The sequence below is a fragment of the Macaca thibetana genome, chromosome 4 (assembly GCF_024542745.1).
Source record: "Macaca thibetana thibetana isolate TM-01 chromosome 4, ASM2454274v1, whole genome shotgun sequence".
NCBI classification, from domain to species: Eukaryota; Metazoa; Chordata; class Mammalia; order Primates; family Cercopithecidae; genus Macaca; species Macaca thibetana.
The window spans coordinates 47,784,934-47,804,827 of NC_065581.1; the positions used below are offsets into that span (position 1 = coordinate 47,784,934).

General features: G+C 41.7%; 1 protein-coding gene across 6 annotated transcripts in view; it reads right to left on the bottom strand.

Moving 5' to 3' along the window:
* ADGRF5 (adhesion G protein-coupled receptor F5) overlaps window positions 1-19,894 on the bottom strand; it is a 102,306-nt gene that overhangs the window by 48,850 nt on the left and 33,562 nt on the right. For all 6 annotated transcript variants that reach the window (XM_050787472.1, XM_050787477.1, XM_050787475.1 and 3 more), the window contains exon 2: window positions 5,235-5,360. In XM_050787472.1, coding sequence (XP_050643429.1) covers window positions 5,235-5,336 — 102 coding nt within the window. In that variant the 5' untranslated portion in view covers window positions 5,337-5,360. The remainder of the gene's footprint in view (window positions 1-5,234; window positions 5,361-19,894) is intronic.

The window sequence follows — 19,894 nt, forward strand, 5'->3', positions numbered from 1 at the left end:
GATGACAAACATAATACTTCCTAAGATGTATTTAACACCCTGTGCCAGGACAAGGGTAGACGCTGTTATTATCCACATTTCACTAATAAGAAAGCACAGGCACAGAGAGGTCCAGTAACTTGCCTAGGATCATACAGACTTTAATGGCAGAGCAGGATTCAAACCCAGCCGGCTCCAGAGTCTGCACTTGCCCACACAGGCACTGCATCATCTTATCAGCAGAGACCTGGGAAACTGCCTTTGTCGCAGGGAGTTCGTCTCTCTTCACTCAGAGCCGTTTCTCTTTGTCTGTATAACCTCTTCCAATTCCCTCCTCCTTTCCAGTGAACCCTTCCCTTGGCTGGTCTCCCTCCTCTTACTAAGTTACATTTTTAGGAAAAGACCAGATGTCAGCAATTTACCACTCCATGTGAGGTTTACCTGTTCCCCTCACTGATGCCCTTAGGAGGTACTGGTTGAAGAACGTATTAAAGTCAGTAGGAAATGAAACAATGAAAGAACCAAAAATGGAAAGAGGAAGAAAGTACATGAAGTCGTGAAACAAGTATCAAGTACTATCCTGTGTACTTGAGAGTTCATAAATATTCTTGAAGAAATAAAGAGAGGAATGATGAATGATGACTGGAACTTCAAAAGCCCAGTTGCTGCTTTATTTGCAGTGCAGTTATTTTAGATGTAATTGAATATGCAGGAATGGAAGGTGCAAAGTCAATGTATAGGACTGGTTCTGGCCCAGCTTCCCCTGGAGAATGCTTTGGCTTTCTGCCCAGGCAAAAGGAAGATTCTTCATGCTTTCTGGCCTCCATCCTCTCTGGGGTCTGGTGGGGAGGAGGGAGTGGCCACTGGGAGCTTTCTCTGTCCACACTTCAAGGCAGCAGTTAGGGGACCCAGACAGCACACGAGAACTTGACCACCAGTGGTCACCTTTGGGCAGTTCTCCCAGGTCGAGTTTTCGTTCTCTCTGCTTTCCACTAGGACTAAAGCATTGAGGTCTTGCCTCTTTGTCTTGTCAGTTACATGTTAAAATCAAGGTATATTTCAATTATCTAATGCAACATATTTCAACTCTTTGTGAGAATCAGGATCACTGGTCTCCCCTGCCCCCAGTGTGATTCAGTAGGTTGGGGGTGAGGTGCAGAAAACTGCCTTTTCAACCAGCACATCCATTGACATGAGGCAATCTTTTAGAAACACTATTTTCTGAAGATTTTCTGAATCTTTATGGTGACCATCTGGAACTTTCAGGGCACGTCTTTGCAAGTGCTGCTTCCACAGCTCTGTCACCTGCAGCCTCTTTGTGGTCCAGTGAGAGCAACCTACTTCCTATTTTAAGCCCTGCAATCATTGGAAATAATGGAGGAAAAAGCACACTGATGGCAATGAAGCCTCTCAGGAGGTGGGGTGGAGATGGTAAATGCCCTTGACCATCCCCAGATTCAAAGAGGTACAAAGATCTGGCTGCCAAGTCACGGGACCTGGATGTGAATAGAGCAAATGGTCGCACCAAGAAGTGAATCCCACAGTTTCAGAATTTTAGGAGATGTCATTCACTCCCTCGAATCCTCTGTTTCTTACATTACGAAAAATAGTAAGTGCTGAGGCACATCAGATGCTCAGTACAGTCTCTGGTAGTGGCGTGTGCCGTGTATTCTGCTGGCCTGGGGCTCATTGTGGACCAGCCTTACCGTCCTGATTCCTCATGTCATCCCAGTTTGGGGAACTGTGGGACTCCAGCACTTGCCTTTCCTCTTACCCTTTGGGTGCTGAGTAGAACTCACAAGGGAGCATAGGTTTGCCAGGGCTCCCAGTGCTAGGCAGTGTATTTACTTCAGACAAGAAAACAGATCTTCCAACTGGACCTCCCTCTGCCAGCTCTATCTGTGTAGAGGTCCCCAAGGGACTGTCTGAGCCACAGTGGACAGCGCTGTCCAGAGGGAATTTCCTGAAGGCCAAGCTTCAGCCGGAAAAGACAAGGTCACCAATTCCAGGAAGTGCCCCACCTATCGGACCTGATGACTTCACAAATAATTGTAGTGGGGGCAGAGTGGCCTGGAGTGGGGGTGGGTAGTCAGTCAGGAATGAGAGGTGGCTTTTTATTCATGAAGAAGAAAATTCCCAGGGAACAGGATGGCAAACGAGGAGGTAAGCAAAGGCTCCTGCTTTCCCAAATCTTACGCCTACTCGCCCGAGCCCTGCCACACACGCCTCTTTTTCTTGACCTGAAACCTCCAATTTAACATCTTTGCTTCTGTGTTTGAAAACTGTCTGAGCAAGAATCCTCTAGCAAAGTCTGCTCACATAAGCATATTCAGAGGGGTTTATTTGTATCAAAAGTAATCACAAAAGCTGCAATGACTTTTGCACCAACCTAATACTAGAATATTAAAAATAACTGCAAATGCATAGGCACTTGGGCTCTGTGCTAGTCACCGTGCTGTGGGTTGCATGTAGAACATTGAAGCCTCACAACAAACAGATGAAGGAGATGTGATTTATTCTCATGTAGAGGAAACAGACTCAGGGAAATGAAGAAAGTTGACAAAGTTTCCAAAGCTAATGAGAGTCAGAGCTGGGCTTCCATTCAGACGTGACATCAAAGTGGAGCATGTACAGCCTGTAACTCTAAGATGGTTACTGGAGCAGGATCCAGGGCAGCATGTCTGAAAGCCAACATCCTGGGCCCCACCCAGGCATCCTGATCTAAAATCTGCATTTGAAGAAGGTCTCTGGGCAGATCCGTGCCCACATGAAAGCTTGAGAAGCACTGGGCTACATCATCACCCTTTAAAAGCCTTTCACCCCACGTGTGTATATTCATGTTCATAGGAACATTATTTACAATAGCCAAGAGGTGGAAGCAACTCATGTCCATGGATGGATAAATGGGCATACAAAATATAGTACATATGTACAACAGGACATTAAAGCCTTAAAAAGGGGGAAGTGCTGACACAGGCTACAACATAGATAAACCATGAGGACAATATGCTAAGTGAAGTAAGCCACCCGCAAAAAAACAAATTCTATATGATTCTACCTACATGAGGTATCTAGAATCACCAAATTAATAGACAGAAATTAAAACAGTAGTAACCAGCAGCTGTCAGTAGAGAAGGAAATGAGGAGTTATTGTCAAGTGGGTATAGAGTTTGAGTTTTGCAAAATGAAAAAATTATGAAAATTAGTTGTACAATAATGTGGATACACTTAATACTACTGAACTGTATGACTAAAAATGGTTTCAAGATGTTAAATTTTATGTTAGGCATAATTACCACAATTCCAAAAACCAAGGCCATCACCAGATGTTGCATACATGTGACATTTAAGATGGTAGAAGGTCAGTCATGGGAACTGGGTGGCAGCTTAGGGCAGTATAAACTGATCAGGCAGGCTCAAGTGCACTTTTCCAATGGAAGTCCTCAGCCTTTGGGTTGCATGAAGACATTATAGCTTGAAGGGTGGATCTACCAAGGAAAAGTGGGGTCCTTTGAGGTGAGTGGTAGGAGCTTCCAAGGAGATGGAGTTCACATTCCACCAAGAGCCCTAGGTCAACTTATCCCCTGACCAGCCTTCGCCACCAGGCAGATGAAGGGGCTTTGCCAGGCCATCACTAGGAGGGCAGATGTGGCATAGAGAGAAGGCACTGCTGCAGCCAGAAACACTAAGAAATGCTGGAACAGAGGCAAAGCTAACACTACTGCTGAGATCGTCTCAGGCCCTGGCTTTTACCCCACCTGCCTTACATAGCCAGAGCTCTGCACTGACTATGTGAATTCACAAGAAGCTTAAATGTTTCCCTCCTCTATTTAAATGGGCAGGCTATTGTGTATGAGTGTACAGGTTATACCCTGCACACTGGGGTTTGGAAGAGGAGACACACCATATATGTCCGCCTAGTCATGAGATAAATAAAGAAAAGACAAAGATAACCTAGGTCAGAAAATGAAAGAACCAAAAATGGAAAGAGGAGGAAAGTACGTGAAGTCTTGAAACAAAATCCTGAAGGTAAGATCAAGCATTTTGAAAATGATATCAAATGGGAGCAAAGTATACAAATTTACTTGGTCAAGTTTGGTTTAAAAGAAAAAAAATCAAACACATTGTTTACAAGAGAGTCATAAAACAAAGTGGTATATAAAGACTTAAAACAAAAGGACAAAAATCAGACAAACACACAAACAAAAGCAGACATGACAATTGGAATAGCAGACAAATAATTAAATTAAAACATACAAAGTAGGACAAAGAGGGACATTTCATAATGCTAAAAATGTACCAGTGAATGTCTAACAACAGTGACTGACAAAAAAAAAAGAACTGAAATATGCAAAACAAAAAAGTGGAAAATACTACTACAATAAGAGAAACAATAACAGCAAACAGTTACATAACATTTATTATGTGCCAGACACTGTTCTAGGGCATCTTATAGATATGAACTAATTTAATTTTCATAAGAATAAAAGGAAATCAGTACTACTATTAGCATCGTTATACAGATGAAGAAATTGAGACAGAGAGAATTACATCAGTCTCCAAAGATTCCCAACCAGTAACATGCCCTGTCTCCGGTGTAGGGAGAAGCCTAAGTAAGGAATAACCTGAAAATTCCCATAAAGAATAAGGGGGTACTTATCCCTCCCTTTACTTAAGTTAAACTCTCCTTGACTTTCCAAAGACAAAACCACCTGAATAATTTGTCAGCAAAGGTCTTATATGATGTCTATGGTCCCTTCAGCTATATCAGTCCGTGATCATCACACACGCACAGATTAATGTCTTTTGGAATGTGTTCTAGCCTGATGTCCCAGTTAAAACAAATCCTCTAAGAACATACATTCTGCTCAATCCTCCAAATCTGCTTTGTTGTTATTGTTGTCAGTTTAACAGAGTGGAAGCCTTAGGCCTAGTGGTTGCAATTTAGAGAAGGAAGGAACCCTGGGAGGTCTCTCTTGAAGCTACATTGATGTTCTCTTGACACCACCACTTATTTCAGAATATAGCAAGTGGTAGCCCAGCAAATACACTGACCTACTGTTTATATTCACCCCTTTTCCTTATATTTACCCTAGGTTTATATTCACCCCTTCTCCTCATTTGCAACATTTTTTCTTATGTGGCAATTATGGGAGGAAGTTTTTTCTCCCTAAACTGTTTGTAGGAACTATTGTCAGTCAGGAAATCATAAAAATGTTGACAAGAAAAATTACAGCACATATGGATATACTCACCAAAGGATGAATAGTAGACTCTAAATTCCAGTTCAGTGTAGCTTTGGAAGAATAAATCACAATAAACATGAGGCACAAAGTGGTTCTCTTTGGTGATTTCATGTCTTAAAGTTTGAGTTGGTTGGCCTGAAATGGAAATACGATAGTTTATTTCTGTATTTTATGCTGTATTTTAAATACAGCAATTTATTTCTTAAACAAGGAAAGAACTCGCAAGCCCTGTCTTGAAGGTCATCCTACACAAGAACCTTTTCAATAGAGACAGAAAACGAAGAAGAAGCACGAAGGAATCAACTTAGCATTCTCTGCCCAGACCTTCGGGTGAAGAAATGGTCACAGTAGGGGAATGGGGGTTGAGAGGCTGAGAATGGTGCCTGAAAATAGGACAAAGGTAGCAGATGTCTGAGTAAGAAATACTTACACATAATTTATGAACAAAAAGACTCAGAGAATACTATTCAGTTTTGCTACATGCAATATACTTCGGTATTTTCAATTCTATCATAGAGTATCTTACCCCATTTTTAATTTAATTCTGGTAGTAACCCATTTAATGGACATCATGACCCATATTAATGGACTATGACCCATTAGTATGAAAACTGCTGGACTTGGTTATAAAAATATAAGTTGTATCTTATAGTATTGTTTCATATTATAGTGCATAATATAGAATATTAGTATCATTATATATCCCATCTTATTTATTTATTTATTTATTATATTTTGAGATAGGGTTTCACTCTATTGCCTAGGCTGGTCTTGAATTCCTGGCCTCAAGCAATCCTCCTGCCTCAGCCTCCCAAAGTGACAGGATTACAGAGGTAAGTCGTCATGCCTGGCCTTATGTATTGATTTTTTAAAATTCCCTTTATAATGCTGATGATGAAAATAGCTTTTTGGTGATGAGATGAATAATTTTTGCATTTAAAAAGCATGTTGTCACGTGGAATAATCTCCACCCTAGAAGGTCTGGAGACCAAGACAATCTACTTTGTGCACACTCCTCTCCTTATGGCTTTTCTATGCCCATGTGTTGCTGTGAAAAGAATGCTAGACTAGGAGACACAAGATATGAGTTAGGATCCAGGATTACTAGAAACTAACTATGTCCTGTGTAAGTAATTTGTCTTCTCTGAGTCCAAGTTTTCCCGTCTGTAAAATGGGAATAATTGTACCTCTCCTAATTCTCTCACAGAGTTTTCCGAGATTCAAATGAGATTAAAAGGCATGAAGAACTCCAGAAATACAGGCTGCAATAATTATTACTCTGATTGTCAACAGAATCCAGAATGCAACCATCCAGAAGGGCAGGCTTTTGGCTGGAGTGTTGCAGGGAGCGCCAGGGAAGCAATGGCCAGGATAACACACTGATGATAGGCAAGATTTACACGCCAGGGAAAATTGTATTTCAATCGCCAGCTGACAACTGCCACCTTTTCCTCTTCCTCAGTGGAAAACTGGAAAACTGAACCAATTTGCAAATTTGGCAATCAAACACATTTTTTAAATTCTGCAACTCAATGGTTTGGGGGAAATGCTTTGCAATTTAGGTTATAGCAGCTGTTTAACACCAGATGCATCTGCTGTGGGGAAATCATAGCAATGTACTGCTTAATTTTCTATTGGAAGTTTTATCTTCCTTTTTGAAAGACAGTGTGCCCTTGTGGGTATTGAACAGGCTAATATAGAATGAGTCAGGTATTTAGGAAGCAAAGTAGTCTTTTCAGGCCCCAACCTCTGTTGGTTCCCTACTGAGGCAGTTAATCAAGGAGATGAGACTTAGTAACTGAATAGTTAATGAGCCTCCCTTCAAATCTGATAACCAAGGAAGAACTCACATACTAGAAGGACTAGAGCTGGCTCCATATCTTTCTACGATTTCCCAATATTGGCAGTGCACCCTTTTCTTTGGTCAGAGTTATCAAGAATTACAATGTTCCCAAATAGTCATGTCTGGCCCATTTGTATAGGCCATTGAACAATACTGTCCCCATCTTCCCCCACTCCCTGCCTCTGCTGAGATAATTTTTGATAAAGTAACATTCTTATCTATGTTGACTCATTTGTTGACAACAAGATCGCAAGCCAAAAGAAATGGAGATGTAGGAAGGACCCCACCATGGAGAGGCGGGTGTTCTCTGGATGCAGAAGATGATATACAGTCATCAGTTACACAGCAAATATCAGGGATTCTTCACTCAAAAGAAAGGAGAAAGCCACCACTTTGAAAGAAAGGAAACAGTCAACATATTTGACAACCAGTATGGCATGGACCTGACCAATGGGAACAGGGATACGAGCTGAAATTCACTTCAGCTTTCGGGGTTGCTGTCACACTTGGGTAGAGACCTAAAGACAAACTTTTATTTAACCTGCATCATTAATCGTATAAACCTTCCAGCTCACAGGTGTCCGTACCTGTGAGGAAGCAAGCAAAAGCTGCTTAACTTGGCCAATGCGGGGAAAAGTCTACATTCATCCAGTTAAAAGCACAGAGCAATGTCCCACATTCAAGGCAATTTGTCTTCAGTAGGGCCCCTTTAATCCTAAATTCCCTAAAAGTTCATATTTCTTCTAAAATTCCTGGAGTAAAGGGCAAACAAAGGCTGAGAGACAAAGAGAAACAGAGGCAGAGAGAGAAAGAACATTATCAGATGTCATTCCCAATCTCCTTCTCTTTTTAAATTAAAATCCAGGACACTCTCTACTAAAACTCACCAAAGCTGGGAAATATGACCTAGCCCTCAGTATTAGCCTTGTGGCTCTGAGCAACTTCCTGTTCTCCTCTGACTCTATTTTCCTGTCTGTGAAGTTAGAAGACAGGGAGAGGGAAATAAAGCACAGCCTGACATCATATGCCAGGAATAAGTCATCAAGATTCTCAGCAACCCTGCATCTGGAGGATGAATGGTCTGGGTTCCCTGAAGCCACCATTAATGGCGTTCTCTTGCAAAGTGATTATGCACCGGGAATCTTCACTATGGAACTGGCCTGTTCTCACAACTCTTAGAAATAACCAGTGCTGGCTGGATGTGGTAACATATGCCTGCAATCCCAGCATTTTCAGAGGGCAAGGAGAAAGGATCACTTGAAGCCAGGAGTTCAAGACCAGCCTGAGCAAAAAAGTGAGACTCTGTATTGTATCAAAAAAAAGTATTTTTTGTAATTAGCCAGGTGCAGTGGCACGCACCCATAGTCCTAGCTACTCAGGGGGCTGAGGTGGGGAGATGGCTTGAGTCCATGAGCCCTGGAGTTCAAGGCTGCAGTGAGCTATGATTTCATCATTCTAGTCCAACCTCTAACAGAGCAAGACCCTATCTCTCAAAAAAAAAAAGAAAGAAATAATAAAGAAACAACCAGTGCTTAAGATCAGCTCTTCTCTTAGAAATCCTTCATCAGCCCTGAGATCAGAAAACTAGGCCTAGAAAAGTTGAATGTCTCAGAGCTAAGAGATGGCTAGGAGCTGAGTCAGTCAGAACTCCAAGAGATCTACCAATGATTCTCAAAATTTTCGCCAATGACATCCTCCGACAGTTGGAGCAACCATATATGATAGGATTGTGGGTAATAATTGCTGGTGGTTATTAATTATAATTGGTGGGTAATAATTGCTGGTGACACTGACTATAGGAGTCCTGTCTTACTGGGTGCTCACTATGTTCTAGGCCTGCTGCTGAGTTCTCTGCAAGGGTTATGCCCTCTAACCTCTCAAGGAGCCTCTGATACTGCTAAATTACTCCTACTTTTCAGATATGGAAACGGAAGCTTAGAAAGAAGACTAATTCACTGAGGCCACAAAGCTGATAGACAGTAGTGGCAAAATTATAAACACAGCAGTCTATTCTCCTGAGAACAAGATGTCATGTGAGCTAAGAGATCTTCTTGGTGGGAAATCAATGAACCAACCAACCAAACAAACAAACAAAAATGGAAAACTTTATAGACACCTGACCAGGCAACTGGAAACAAACTTCTAGCCTCATTTTGCCACTAATTAGCTGTGTGATGGGGGGCAAGTCACTTTATCTCTCTGAGCCTGTTTTCTTATCAGTAAATCCAGGGATTTGACTGCACTCAATAATTTCAAAATCCGGATGCAAGAGTTGGTCTCTTGAAGTCCTGTTACTATTCTAAGAGTCTAAAATTCTTCACAGTTATTTCAACTCAAATGCAGGCTCACCCAGGTTAACTTCTGAGAATAATCATAACTATCTTGCATTTATCCCCCCACCTCTGACTTACTACACAGTCTAGGCCTTCTCTGCCCCTCATGTACACCGTGGCAATGGCTTCCTTTCTTTACTTCTCTGCTCCCTCTCTACAGAGATGCAAGATGGATTTTCCTAAAGCACTCTTCTCACAACATTCCCTGTTCAATTTTCCCCTGCTTTCAGAATAAAGGAAATCACTTTCACTGATCCTCAAGGCTCTCCACAACCTGGACTTAAGAGTGAGCATATGTAATAAGCATCTATAATATTTTCACTACCAAAGTCAGTTGCTTTTTCATAAGTTAAAATAGTGCAAAAGATTTTCCAGTGCTCATGCAAAAGTAAAAATGCCAAGTCAATCTTTGAGAATTAATTTTGGGGGTGGACAGGAGTAATTACTGCCAAACAATTTTTCTGTGTTTGGTGAAACCAAAATAACCCTGTCATTTATTTGGTTTATTAATCTCCATCTTTTCCTGTCCCTTAACCCCACACAATCACTGCATATTCAGACTCTACCCATCCTTCAATGCCCAGGCAGTAGGACTCCCTCACAGATGAAGGTTTCCTGATCTGTCCAGTTATAAATAGTCTATTTCCCCTGAACACCTACACACACTTAGACTAGGCCCTTAGCCTTCCTGCTTGTATTATATGTATTGTTATAACTATTGCACAAAGTAAATCTATTTATTCCCTTATCTATTCATTTGTGTATTCCTTTACTGGAAAAAGATTTATTAAGTCCTGTTATATGTTAAGAGTTCTACTGAGTGAAGGGGAAGTAGCAGTAAACAAGACAATGGTCCCTGTCTCCATGAAGCTTAAAGTCTAATGGAGTAGATGAACATTATTAAAGAATAAATTACTCAATTCATTGTTTAACTATGTGAAAGTGCTACTGAGAAGAATAATCATAATATTAATATTTGTTGAGGACTTACTATGTGTTAGGCACTAAACTCAGCATTGACAATATTAAATCACTTAATCTTTATGATCCTAATGGGGTGGTTATGATATCTAATTAAAGGGTACAGATCTAGTATGATACAAAATTAACTGAGCCACTGAGTGGTTAAATAACTTGCCTGAGATCACACAGCTAGTAAGTGACAGAGCCAGGATTTGAACCTAGAAAGTCTAACTCGAGAGCCCATCCCTTTAACCATTGCGCTGAACTGTTTACAAAAGGCTATACCAGAAGGACATGACCTAGTCTTAGGGATTTGTGGAAGATATTCCAGGGGAAGTATTTAATTGAGCTGAAACCTAAAGCCTAAGTTGGAGTTAGCTAAAAACAACAGGGCACTTTGGAAGAAGGGGAGGAAGACGGTTCTAGGTGGAAAAAAAAGATCATGTGAAAAGGCCCTGAGGTAAAGAAAGAGCATGACACATCTGAGGAGCTGCAAGCAGTCCAGAGTGGCTGGAACATGAAAAGAGAGCAGGTGAAGGGTACGAGGCAGAGCTGGTGAGGTGAGCAGAGGCCAGGCTGGGGAGGACTTGTCATTGCAACAATAGGATTAGGTAAAATTGATTAGGGAGGCAATAAAGAGTAGAGAAGGAGGCCTAGGTACAAGTCCCACAGAATTCTAACAATCAAAGATCCAGTTAAGAAAGATGACAAAGCCGAGATGATTGGAAACTGGGAAGTCCTAATTAGGGAAAAAGAATCAGGCTGGCAGGACCAGGGGACAGCAAAAATAAAAAGCAGATAAGCTATAAGTCTGCCCTTCTTCATGGTCCATGAACACATAGCTTTCCTGTGCAAATAACTCACAATCTTCCTGTGCCCGACTTATGACCAGACCCTTGGCTGATTAAAAAAAATGCAAGTTAGCTCACTGCAACCTTGGCATTATCAGTACTACACAAAGCCCTGTTCAGCACACAATAGAAGCAACATTCTATAAAATCCCCAGCAAGACTGTCTTGTTACAGTCAGCTCCTTTTTGCTGGCCTGTCGATGGCATCCTTACAACGTATTTTCATACTTTTTCTAAGAAATTTGCCTTTCTTTACCTACAACTGTCTCAGTAAATTCTTCTTAGTGCTCCCATCACCAGCTCTACATAGTCGCTAACCACCAAAGACAGGAATGAAACCAGAGAGGCAGGAACAGGAGGGAAACAAGGCTAGTGGAATCAAGAGAACCAGGGAAAGTCAAGTTTTAAGAAGGGGGCCGGGCACGGTGTCTCACATCTATAATCCCAGCACTTTGGAAGGCCAAGAGGGGTGGATCACCAGACGTCTGGAGTGTGAGACCAGCCTTGCCTAACATGGTGAAACCCCGTCTCTACTAAAAATACAAAAATCAGCCGGGCATGGTGGTAGACACCTGTAATCTCAGCTACTCAGGAGGCTGAGGCAAGAGAATTGCTTGAACCCAGGAGGCGGAGATTGAAGTGAACCGAGATCACTCCATTGCCCTCTAGCCTGGGCAACAAGAGTGAAACTCCATCTCAAAAAAAAGAAAAAAAGAAGAAGAAGAAGAAGGTGGGGGGTGGTCAACTATATCCAGTGGTGCCAAGAAGTCCATTAAGAAGGAGACTGATATTGCTCATTGGATTTGGAGACATGGTATGCTCTTAGCAAAGGAAATCCCATTGGGATGGTTGGATGGAAATTGTATTGGGAAGAGTTATAGAGTGTTTGTGGGGTGAGGACTTGGAGATGGTGAGTACATGAAACCCACGAAATCTGTTTGTAAACTGAAGTAGAGGGTGAAGGTTCTTCGCACATGTAAGCTGCTTAGCTTTCACATCCACGCAGTAGGTGATGTTATACACATAGCTTTCTCTTTAAGAAAGGAACTAAGTGTATTAGTACAATATCAAGGGAAATCATACCTCTTACTAAACCTTGGCCTGTAGCTGGCTAACTAGACACAACATCGTAACTTTTGAAAAAAGCCAAGGGCATATACCCTAATGTCCCCCAATCCTTGTGTTCTGGGATACAGACTATGATCAGGCAGCCCTTTTGCAAACATATACTTATCAAAATAGAGACTAAATGAACCTGAAAATAGATGAGCACATATAAGCATTCTACTACTAAAGAACAGAGTTACTCTTAATGGTGTATGATAGATGGCAATGCCAACTTTCAGGAGGACTATCATTGCAAATTTTATTGTGATTATTACTCTGCTCATCTCCATGAGATACAAAGTTGCAATAACGATAGAATGTCATCAGTAACCTACTCCCTGAACTGTAGAAGTACAGATTAAAAACCCTTAAGTGTAACTTTAAGAGCCTGCCTTCATAAATCTGTATTTTCAATTGTAGAGGTGGTAAGACTTATCTTTGCTGACCTTATTTGATTAGATAATTCATCTCTTGCACAAGCAAAAATATAAGCTAAATATTTATTTAACACAAACATGGGACACAATACCAATTAAAGAACTGCCTTGAAGATATTTTTTTTCCTATTTAATTTTCCATTGCCTTGAAATCAGGCCCTGCAGCAGCATTGTGTCAGGGCAGTTCAGTACTATCAGATTACAGGGGAACATTTGTTTGTACACAATGGGATCAAGTTTTCCAAAACACACTGCACATGTGGGCGGCGTTGATAACCTTTTATCCTCTTTTCTTGTTGTTAAGTCACTGTGGGTCTTAGCCTTTAAGCAAAAGATTGCCATCTGTATGAAAACACCGAGTTCCTAACTGCTCTTATCTAGTCTGTCTTGCATTAATTCACCATGTGGAGGGGTTTCCCTGAGCCCTGGCAAAACAATGCCAGGGGTGCATTCCAATTGCAGCCAGAGGGAAGCCCTGTGGAATGAGTCAGTTTTGTTGTTGCTTTTTTTTTTTTTTTTTTTTTTTTTTGAGACGGAATCTCACTGCAACACCCAGGCTGGAGTGCAATGGCATGATCTTGGCTCACTGCAACCTCTGCCTCCGGGTTTCAAGCGATTCTCCTGCCTCAGCCTCCCAAGTAGCTGGGACTACAGGCACATGCCACCATGCCCGGCTGATTTTTGTATTTTTAGTAGAGATCGGGTTTCACCATATTGGCCAGGCTGGTCTCGAACTCCTGACCTCAAGTGATACACCCGCCTCGGCCTCCCAAAATGCTGGGGTTACAGGCGTGAACCACTGCACCCAGCCCAGTTTGTTGTATACTCAAATGTTATGGGAGAAAAATTGGCAAAGCTCATTTTACAATATGTTGTTCTCAAGCCTCACAGTTCTGTGGTTCTACCATGTATCAGGTAAGATCCAAAATAATACTTGACTATTTTAATAATAATAACAATTATGGACCAATCAGAACAATCTCTATCCACTGTGCAGGAGCAGGGCCTGGGGGTCTCCTGCTGGGCCAGACTTTAGCAGTGTTGTTGCTGGATCATAGGGAAGTCTGTGGAGGATCCCAGGAAAGTGGGTGGATGGCTAAGGCAGAGGTGGGGAGGCAATCCAGGGGCTGGAGGAAGCAGTTATTTGCAATGTGGCTTAAAATATTCCAACATTACAGTAATTGGCAGGGCCACCTTAGGCTTCTGCACTTCCTCCCTTTATGACCCCCATCCATTCCATCTCTCTGAGAAATGGCTTTGCTGTCCTTAGCCCGTGACTTCTCTTCTAAATCTTCATTTCCTTCTCTAGGGATTTTGTTAAAATTTGACCATATAATGTGTGTACTACTTAGAATGAAAAAAAAAAAAACCAAGTATTACTTTATCCCCCCACCCTCAACCCCAAGAAATACAGTACCCTGAGAAGTCCTTGCTAGTTCAACATTTCCTTACTCTGGACAGTTTGACTTTAGTCCTCACCTCATTATGAAAAGTATCCTGTAGAAGCAAACCCATAACATTTGCCCTAGGCCTCACTCTCCCTGGCCTGTGGTGTGTAACTGCTCCATTTGTGCATGGCCTCCTCTTCTGCAGGGCTCCCTTTCCCTTTCCTGGTTCTCAAGGCTCCTGAACTTATGCCTTTTCTCCTTCTATGCTCCCATCCTCATCATCCTGCAGCTGCCTCACTGTGCGCCCTGCCAGATACCTCTCCTGGGACTACAGCTCTTCTCTCTTGACACCTTCTCATAGTGAGCTCATCCACTTCCATAGTTTTAATTATCAGTTTATGTGAGAACTCCCAGAACTGTATTTCCAGGCTCTGACCTTTATGGCATATTGCCTCTTTTCTTGTCCCCAGAGATATCTATTTCCTCTGCATTCCTATTTCCCCTCTTTGCTAGATATTAGGCAAGCCTTTTCGACTATACTATTTCCACTTGAGTGTAAATTCAGATCATCGAAAACTGAACTTGTCTCCTCTCCCACTGCTCTCTCCTAAGTCATCCCTTCCCAGATTTGCCAACTGCTAGCTTCATTCTCCAGTTTCCTAGGCTCACAGCTTCACAGGTGTCCTTGGACAAAAGAAGCGGTGCAGGAGTAGAAGCAGCAATTCGACCAGGCACTAAGTCATGTTACCTGCTGCTGATGTGCTCAAAGCCCCTCGTTGGTTTGGATATTGTCATCTCACCACACTGGTTTGGACATTGGGCCACCACATTGGTTCGGACATTATCATCTTACATCTAGATGGTTGTAATAATCTCCTGAATGGGCCCCTCCCTCCTTTCTTCCGTGATCAATAATCCAACACAACAGCAGGGAATTTATTTGCCCAGAACACTATTCTTCCTAAATTGTGACTGTGTCATATTTAAATACTTTAAATGTTTGCAAATGCCCAGAGAATATTTAAGCTAATTCACCAGGCAAGCATGATCACCACGACCTAATGTAAAATGAGCTCTATCAATTTTTCTCCCATAACACTTGGGTATAGAACAAACTGACCCACTCCCAGCTTTTATTGTACCTTCTTTCGTCATAAATATTAACAGAAAATACTGGTGGAATGCATTGCTACCTTGAAGCTTCTTCTTACACTATTCTTGGCAGCTGAAATAATCTGTTTCTCCTTTCTAAGCTTTATCATCATTTCAGGTCTTGCTTATTCATTCGGTAACAATTGCTATCATTTATCAAGCACTTGCTGTGTGCCAGACACTTGCCATATGGCAAGCATTAGGTTAAGCACTACACATGCACTAGACTCATTTAGTCCTTATAATCCTGTGTTATGAGAAGTATCATCATCTTCATTTTACAGATGAAGAAACTGAGCTGTTGCTAAACAAACGCTGAGCTTTGGCTAAATAAACACACTTGGCAAGTGGCCAAGTTTGTCTCCAAAGTCTGAACTCTGACCTTGATGGCATATTGTCTCTTATCTTGTCTTCCCCAGAGATATATCTTTCCACTGCATGCACTGCATTTCTCTCCTCAGCTCCTCATCTGGTCCTGCCATGTGGATCACTTTTCAGCACTGCGTGTTTTTGTGCCTAGCACAGTAATTAGGCATATGGACTCTGAAGTCAGACTGCCTGAGGTGGAATCCTAACGTGCCTCTATTTGCTAGCTTTTTGTCTCAGTAAATTTACTTAACTTTTCTGGATTCCCCCATCTGTAAAATGGGGAGTATGATTTTATCTGAGGCATAGGATTATTGGAACAACTAAATGGGTTAACAATCGTCTTTATAAAATACTGAGTATGGTGCCTGGCACATAGCAAGTACTCGATAAATATTGTTATTTCTCCTAATGCTATCCCTCCACTAACCCCCACACACAGGCCCCTGTGTGTGATGCTCCCCACCTCGTGTCCATGTGTTCTCATTGTTCAACTCCCACTTATGAGTGAGAACATGCGGTGTTTGGGTTTTTCTTAGAAATACCTAATGTAAATGACGAATTCATGGGCGCATCAAAACAACATGGCACATATATGCCTATGTAACAAATCTGCACGTTGTGCACATGTACCCCAGAACTTAAAGTACAACAATTTAAAAAAAAATCAGTCAAAAAAAGTGTTTGTTATTAAAATTCTCAATGCCTGTAACCTGCTTTCCACTAAGAGTCTAAGCTGATTAAGAAGAGAGGTTCTCTGCCTTTGCAATTCCACGGCACTTAGCAAGTCACTCCAGAGTAGGTGATTCCACTAGGCTGTAATTTTAAAGATTTCACGTTGGCGATTATCTTTTAGGACATAGGGAAGATTCCAATTATTTTAACCATCATGACCAGAGTCACATCATGTGATCTGAAGTGTTGAGCTGATAAGTAACTTGTGAATCATGGTGTGCCCTTAGCTAATATGTATATTTAACTCAACCATCCTTATTAGAGCACCTACTCTGTGCAGAAACTCGTAGGTCCTGGGGAAACTGACAGAAATACTGAACAGGCCCTGTAGCCCTCTCTATCAAGGAGACAAACATTGCACTGACGAGAGATACTAACTTGAACTGTATCAAGAAATGTCAGTGGGGAAAAGGCTGTAGGGGAACATGTTATAATTAAAAAACAGCTGTGACTTATTGTCTATTCATATTTAGTGCAATCCAGAAAGCGGCAGCTCATGCAAACGATAATTAGTATTTCTTTTTTCCCCCTTTCTCTTGGGATTGGGATACAACATGGCAAAATGACCTTGAATAAAAACTATGATCCGATAGTCATCTGGCATTAGAAAAGCACATCCTGTTTATCTAGAACATTTAATCTGCCTTTGTAAAATCTGCAAGTCTCAGGGAGCCTACGTATCTACAGTGAAGTCAGCAGGGTTGTTCCAATTAAAACTGGAAAGTCAGTGCCATTGTTGGAGGTGTCGGAAATCTCTTCACTCTGACGTGCAGATGTGTCTGCTCCTCCAAAAAACAGCAGCAGCCAGAATTCTAATGATCTGCACTGCTGCTGACACTTTTGGCCCTAATTTCTTGGCTTCATAAACAGCCATTGCTTCTGCTTCTCAGTTTAGCCACTGTATCTCACACAGCCAAGACTCAGTGAATCTCAACCCCAGCTGCCTTATAGAATCACTTTGGAGATTAAAAACAACAAACAAACAAAAAATCTAACCATGCCCTGGCCCCGTCCTCAGAGATTCTGATTCAGTTTCTCTGGCAAAGTGTCTAGACACCTTTTTGTTAAGTTCCTAGGGTGACGCTGACGGACAGCAGGTGATAGAACCTGCTAATATCTGGACAAGGCAATAGCTTAGTCTAACTTCAGATTCCCAGCAAAACATCTACCATGTGGCTACAAAGCTGACAGAATCCAGTCAATCACATTAATTCTCTATTCCACGTGACTTTTATCCTCCTAGTACTGACAAAAACAATGGGACTGCAAAGACAGCAATCTGAGTTTCTTCTCACCTCAGTCCTCCACAAAAATTCATTGTGCCATGTGAGGCAAATAAATTAACCTCTGAGCCTCTTGTTTCTGTATTCCATTAGATGAGAATAACTTGCCTGCTTTACCTGTGACATGGAGAAAGAAGAGGCATAAAAGTTTTTGATAGCTAAAAAGTTGCATATAAATACAAGAGATTGAATGCATAATATTTAGGAGGAGACAGATTAGCCTCATTAACCCAGGGAAGTGGTACCCCATGGGATATTTTTTAACTGCTCCAAAATGCCCCCAAGTACCCCATAGCACAGTAAGTGAGGTTACTATATCACAGTCAATAAACCCACACTCAGTGAGTGAGGCAGTGTTAGTCTACAGGGCCTCAGTGGAGGTCTCTCATGTGGCTAACACCGTGCACTACGAAGAAATGATTCATCAGAGTAGCCAGAGATCTGGAGAAGGGACAAAGGCAGGCAAATTTTACAGAATGTCCAAAATCAGCAAGGCCTAGTGGCCCTATAGTTTGGGGTGGAGAAATCCTGTAAAGAACAAGAAAATATGAAATAGCTACGGAAAGTGTTTGTCATTATTCTTGGATTTGACATTGCTTATTTATACCTTTCTCCCAAAGACTCTCTCCATAAGCTGTGCCAACTTGTTCATAGTGATGTTTTCTTTATTTGCCTGTCTCTTAACATGGTTGGTGGGGAAGGGAAGGCCACCCTTTTACAGAAGACTAAAAGAGATGGAAAATGAACCCATCTCTTAAATGCATTTATTATCCACTGAATAAAAGGGCAGTCTCTCCTATCTTTACCTTCTCTGGGCCACTAGTTATTATCTATCTAGTTAATTTCCTGTTATTTTATTTTCTCCCCTTTCATTTCTAGAGTAAGAAACCTCTGATGGCCTTCAAGGGAAAACCCCAAACCACTAATTGGCAAATCTAGAATTTAATCCTTAGGAGGTTGTTATTAACATTATTAATTGTCAAAGCCAAAACCAACACAAAATAGTAATGGTAAACATGAGTAAAACTCTTTTAGACTTTTCTAAGAGTTAAAAGCGCTATTCATGTTTCCCATGCATCATTTTATCCTTTCACTGAGAGGAAGGAGTTTAGGATCATCACATGAACTTGACAATGAGAATTTACTGTACTCCTGTGCCCCGGCTTGTCCTAAGAGCTCAGAAGAACAGAAAATAAAGCCCTTAACTGGTAACACAGAAAACAATTGATAGAGTAATGTTTGGGGAGGGGAAAAGATTGTATATTGGGGGTGCAATTGAGAACTGTTAAGAGAAGACCCGTTGCAGTGGCTCATGCCTGTAATTCCAGCATTTCGGGAGGCCGAGGCGGGTGGATAATCTGAGGTCAGGAGTTCGAGACCAACCTGGCTAACATGGTAAAACCTCATCTCTACTAAAAATACAAAAATTAGCGGGGTGTGGTGGCAGGTGCCTGTAATCCCAGTTACTCAGGAGGCTGAGGCGGGATGATCACTTGAACCCAGGAGGCAGAAATTGTAGTGAACCAAGATTGTGCCACTGCACTCCAACCTGGGTGACAGAGTGAGACTCCATCTCAAAAAAAAAAAAAAAATAAAACCTACTTAGAGTTATTCTTTTATGATAAGAATATAGTCAAGTATTATTTGTGTAATTCAAAAATAACCTTCATTGAAAAACCAACTACATTAGCCCTTTATGAAAGAAAAAATGCTATAGTGAAGTGGCGTGGCTCGGCTTTCTGAAGTATGAGAAAACATGGTGTAAGCAAACTGCACATCACAGAGTTGCTCCTTTCAAAACGAGTCGGCCTGGCCCTGAAGCCCCCGCACTTTTACTGACCTCCTTCCTAACGCTGACTACAAACTCCTTTCCCCTCAGTCCTCGGTGGGAGGCTGCAGCCTACATTTTACATTTTTAAGGTCATCCCTTGCCCTTTGGAACGACTCTCTGGGAGCTGAGCGAATACCCGGGGCTCCTACTGCAACTTCCTTCTTCAGCCCGACCTTCTTCAGCCCGACCACAGCAATGGCCGCCTGGCCCTGAAATGCTCTTGGCAAGAGCAGCAGCTCAGTAGCTCATGAATGCATTGGTTTTTATAGTATTTTCTGGTTTAAGGATGAGAGAACTTGTTTGGAAAAAAAAAAAAAAGTCTGTTATAAAGAAAATCCTAAAGGATCCCAGCTAGTTGCTCAATACTCCATCTCCTTTAAC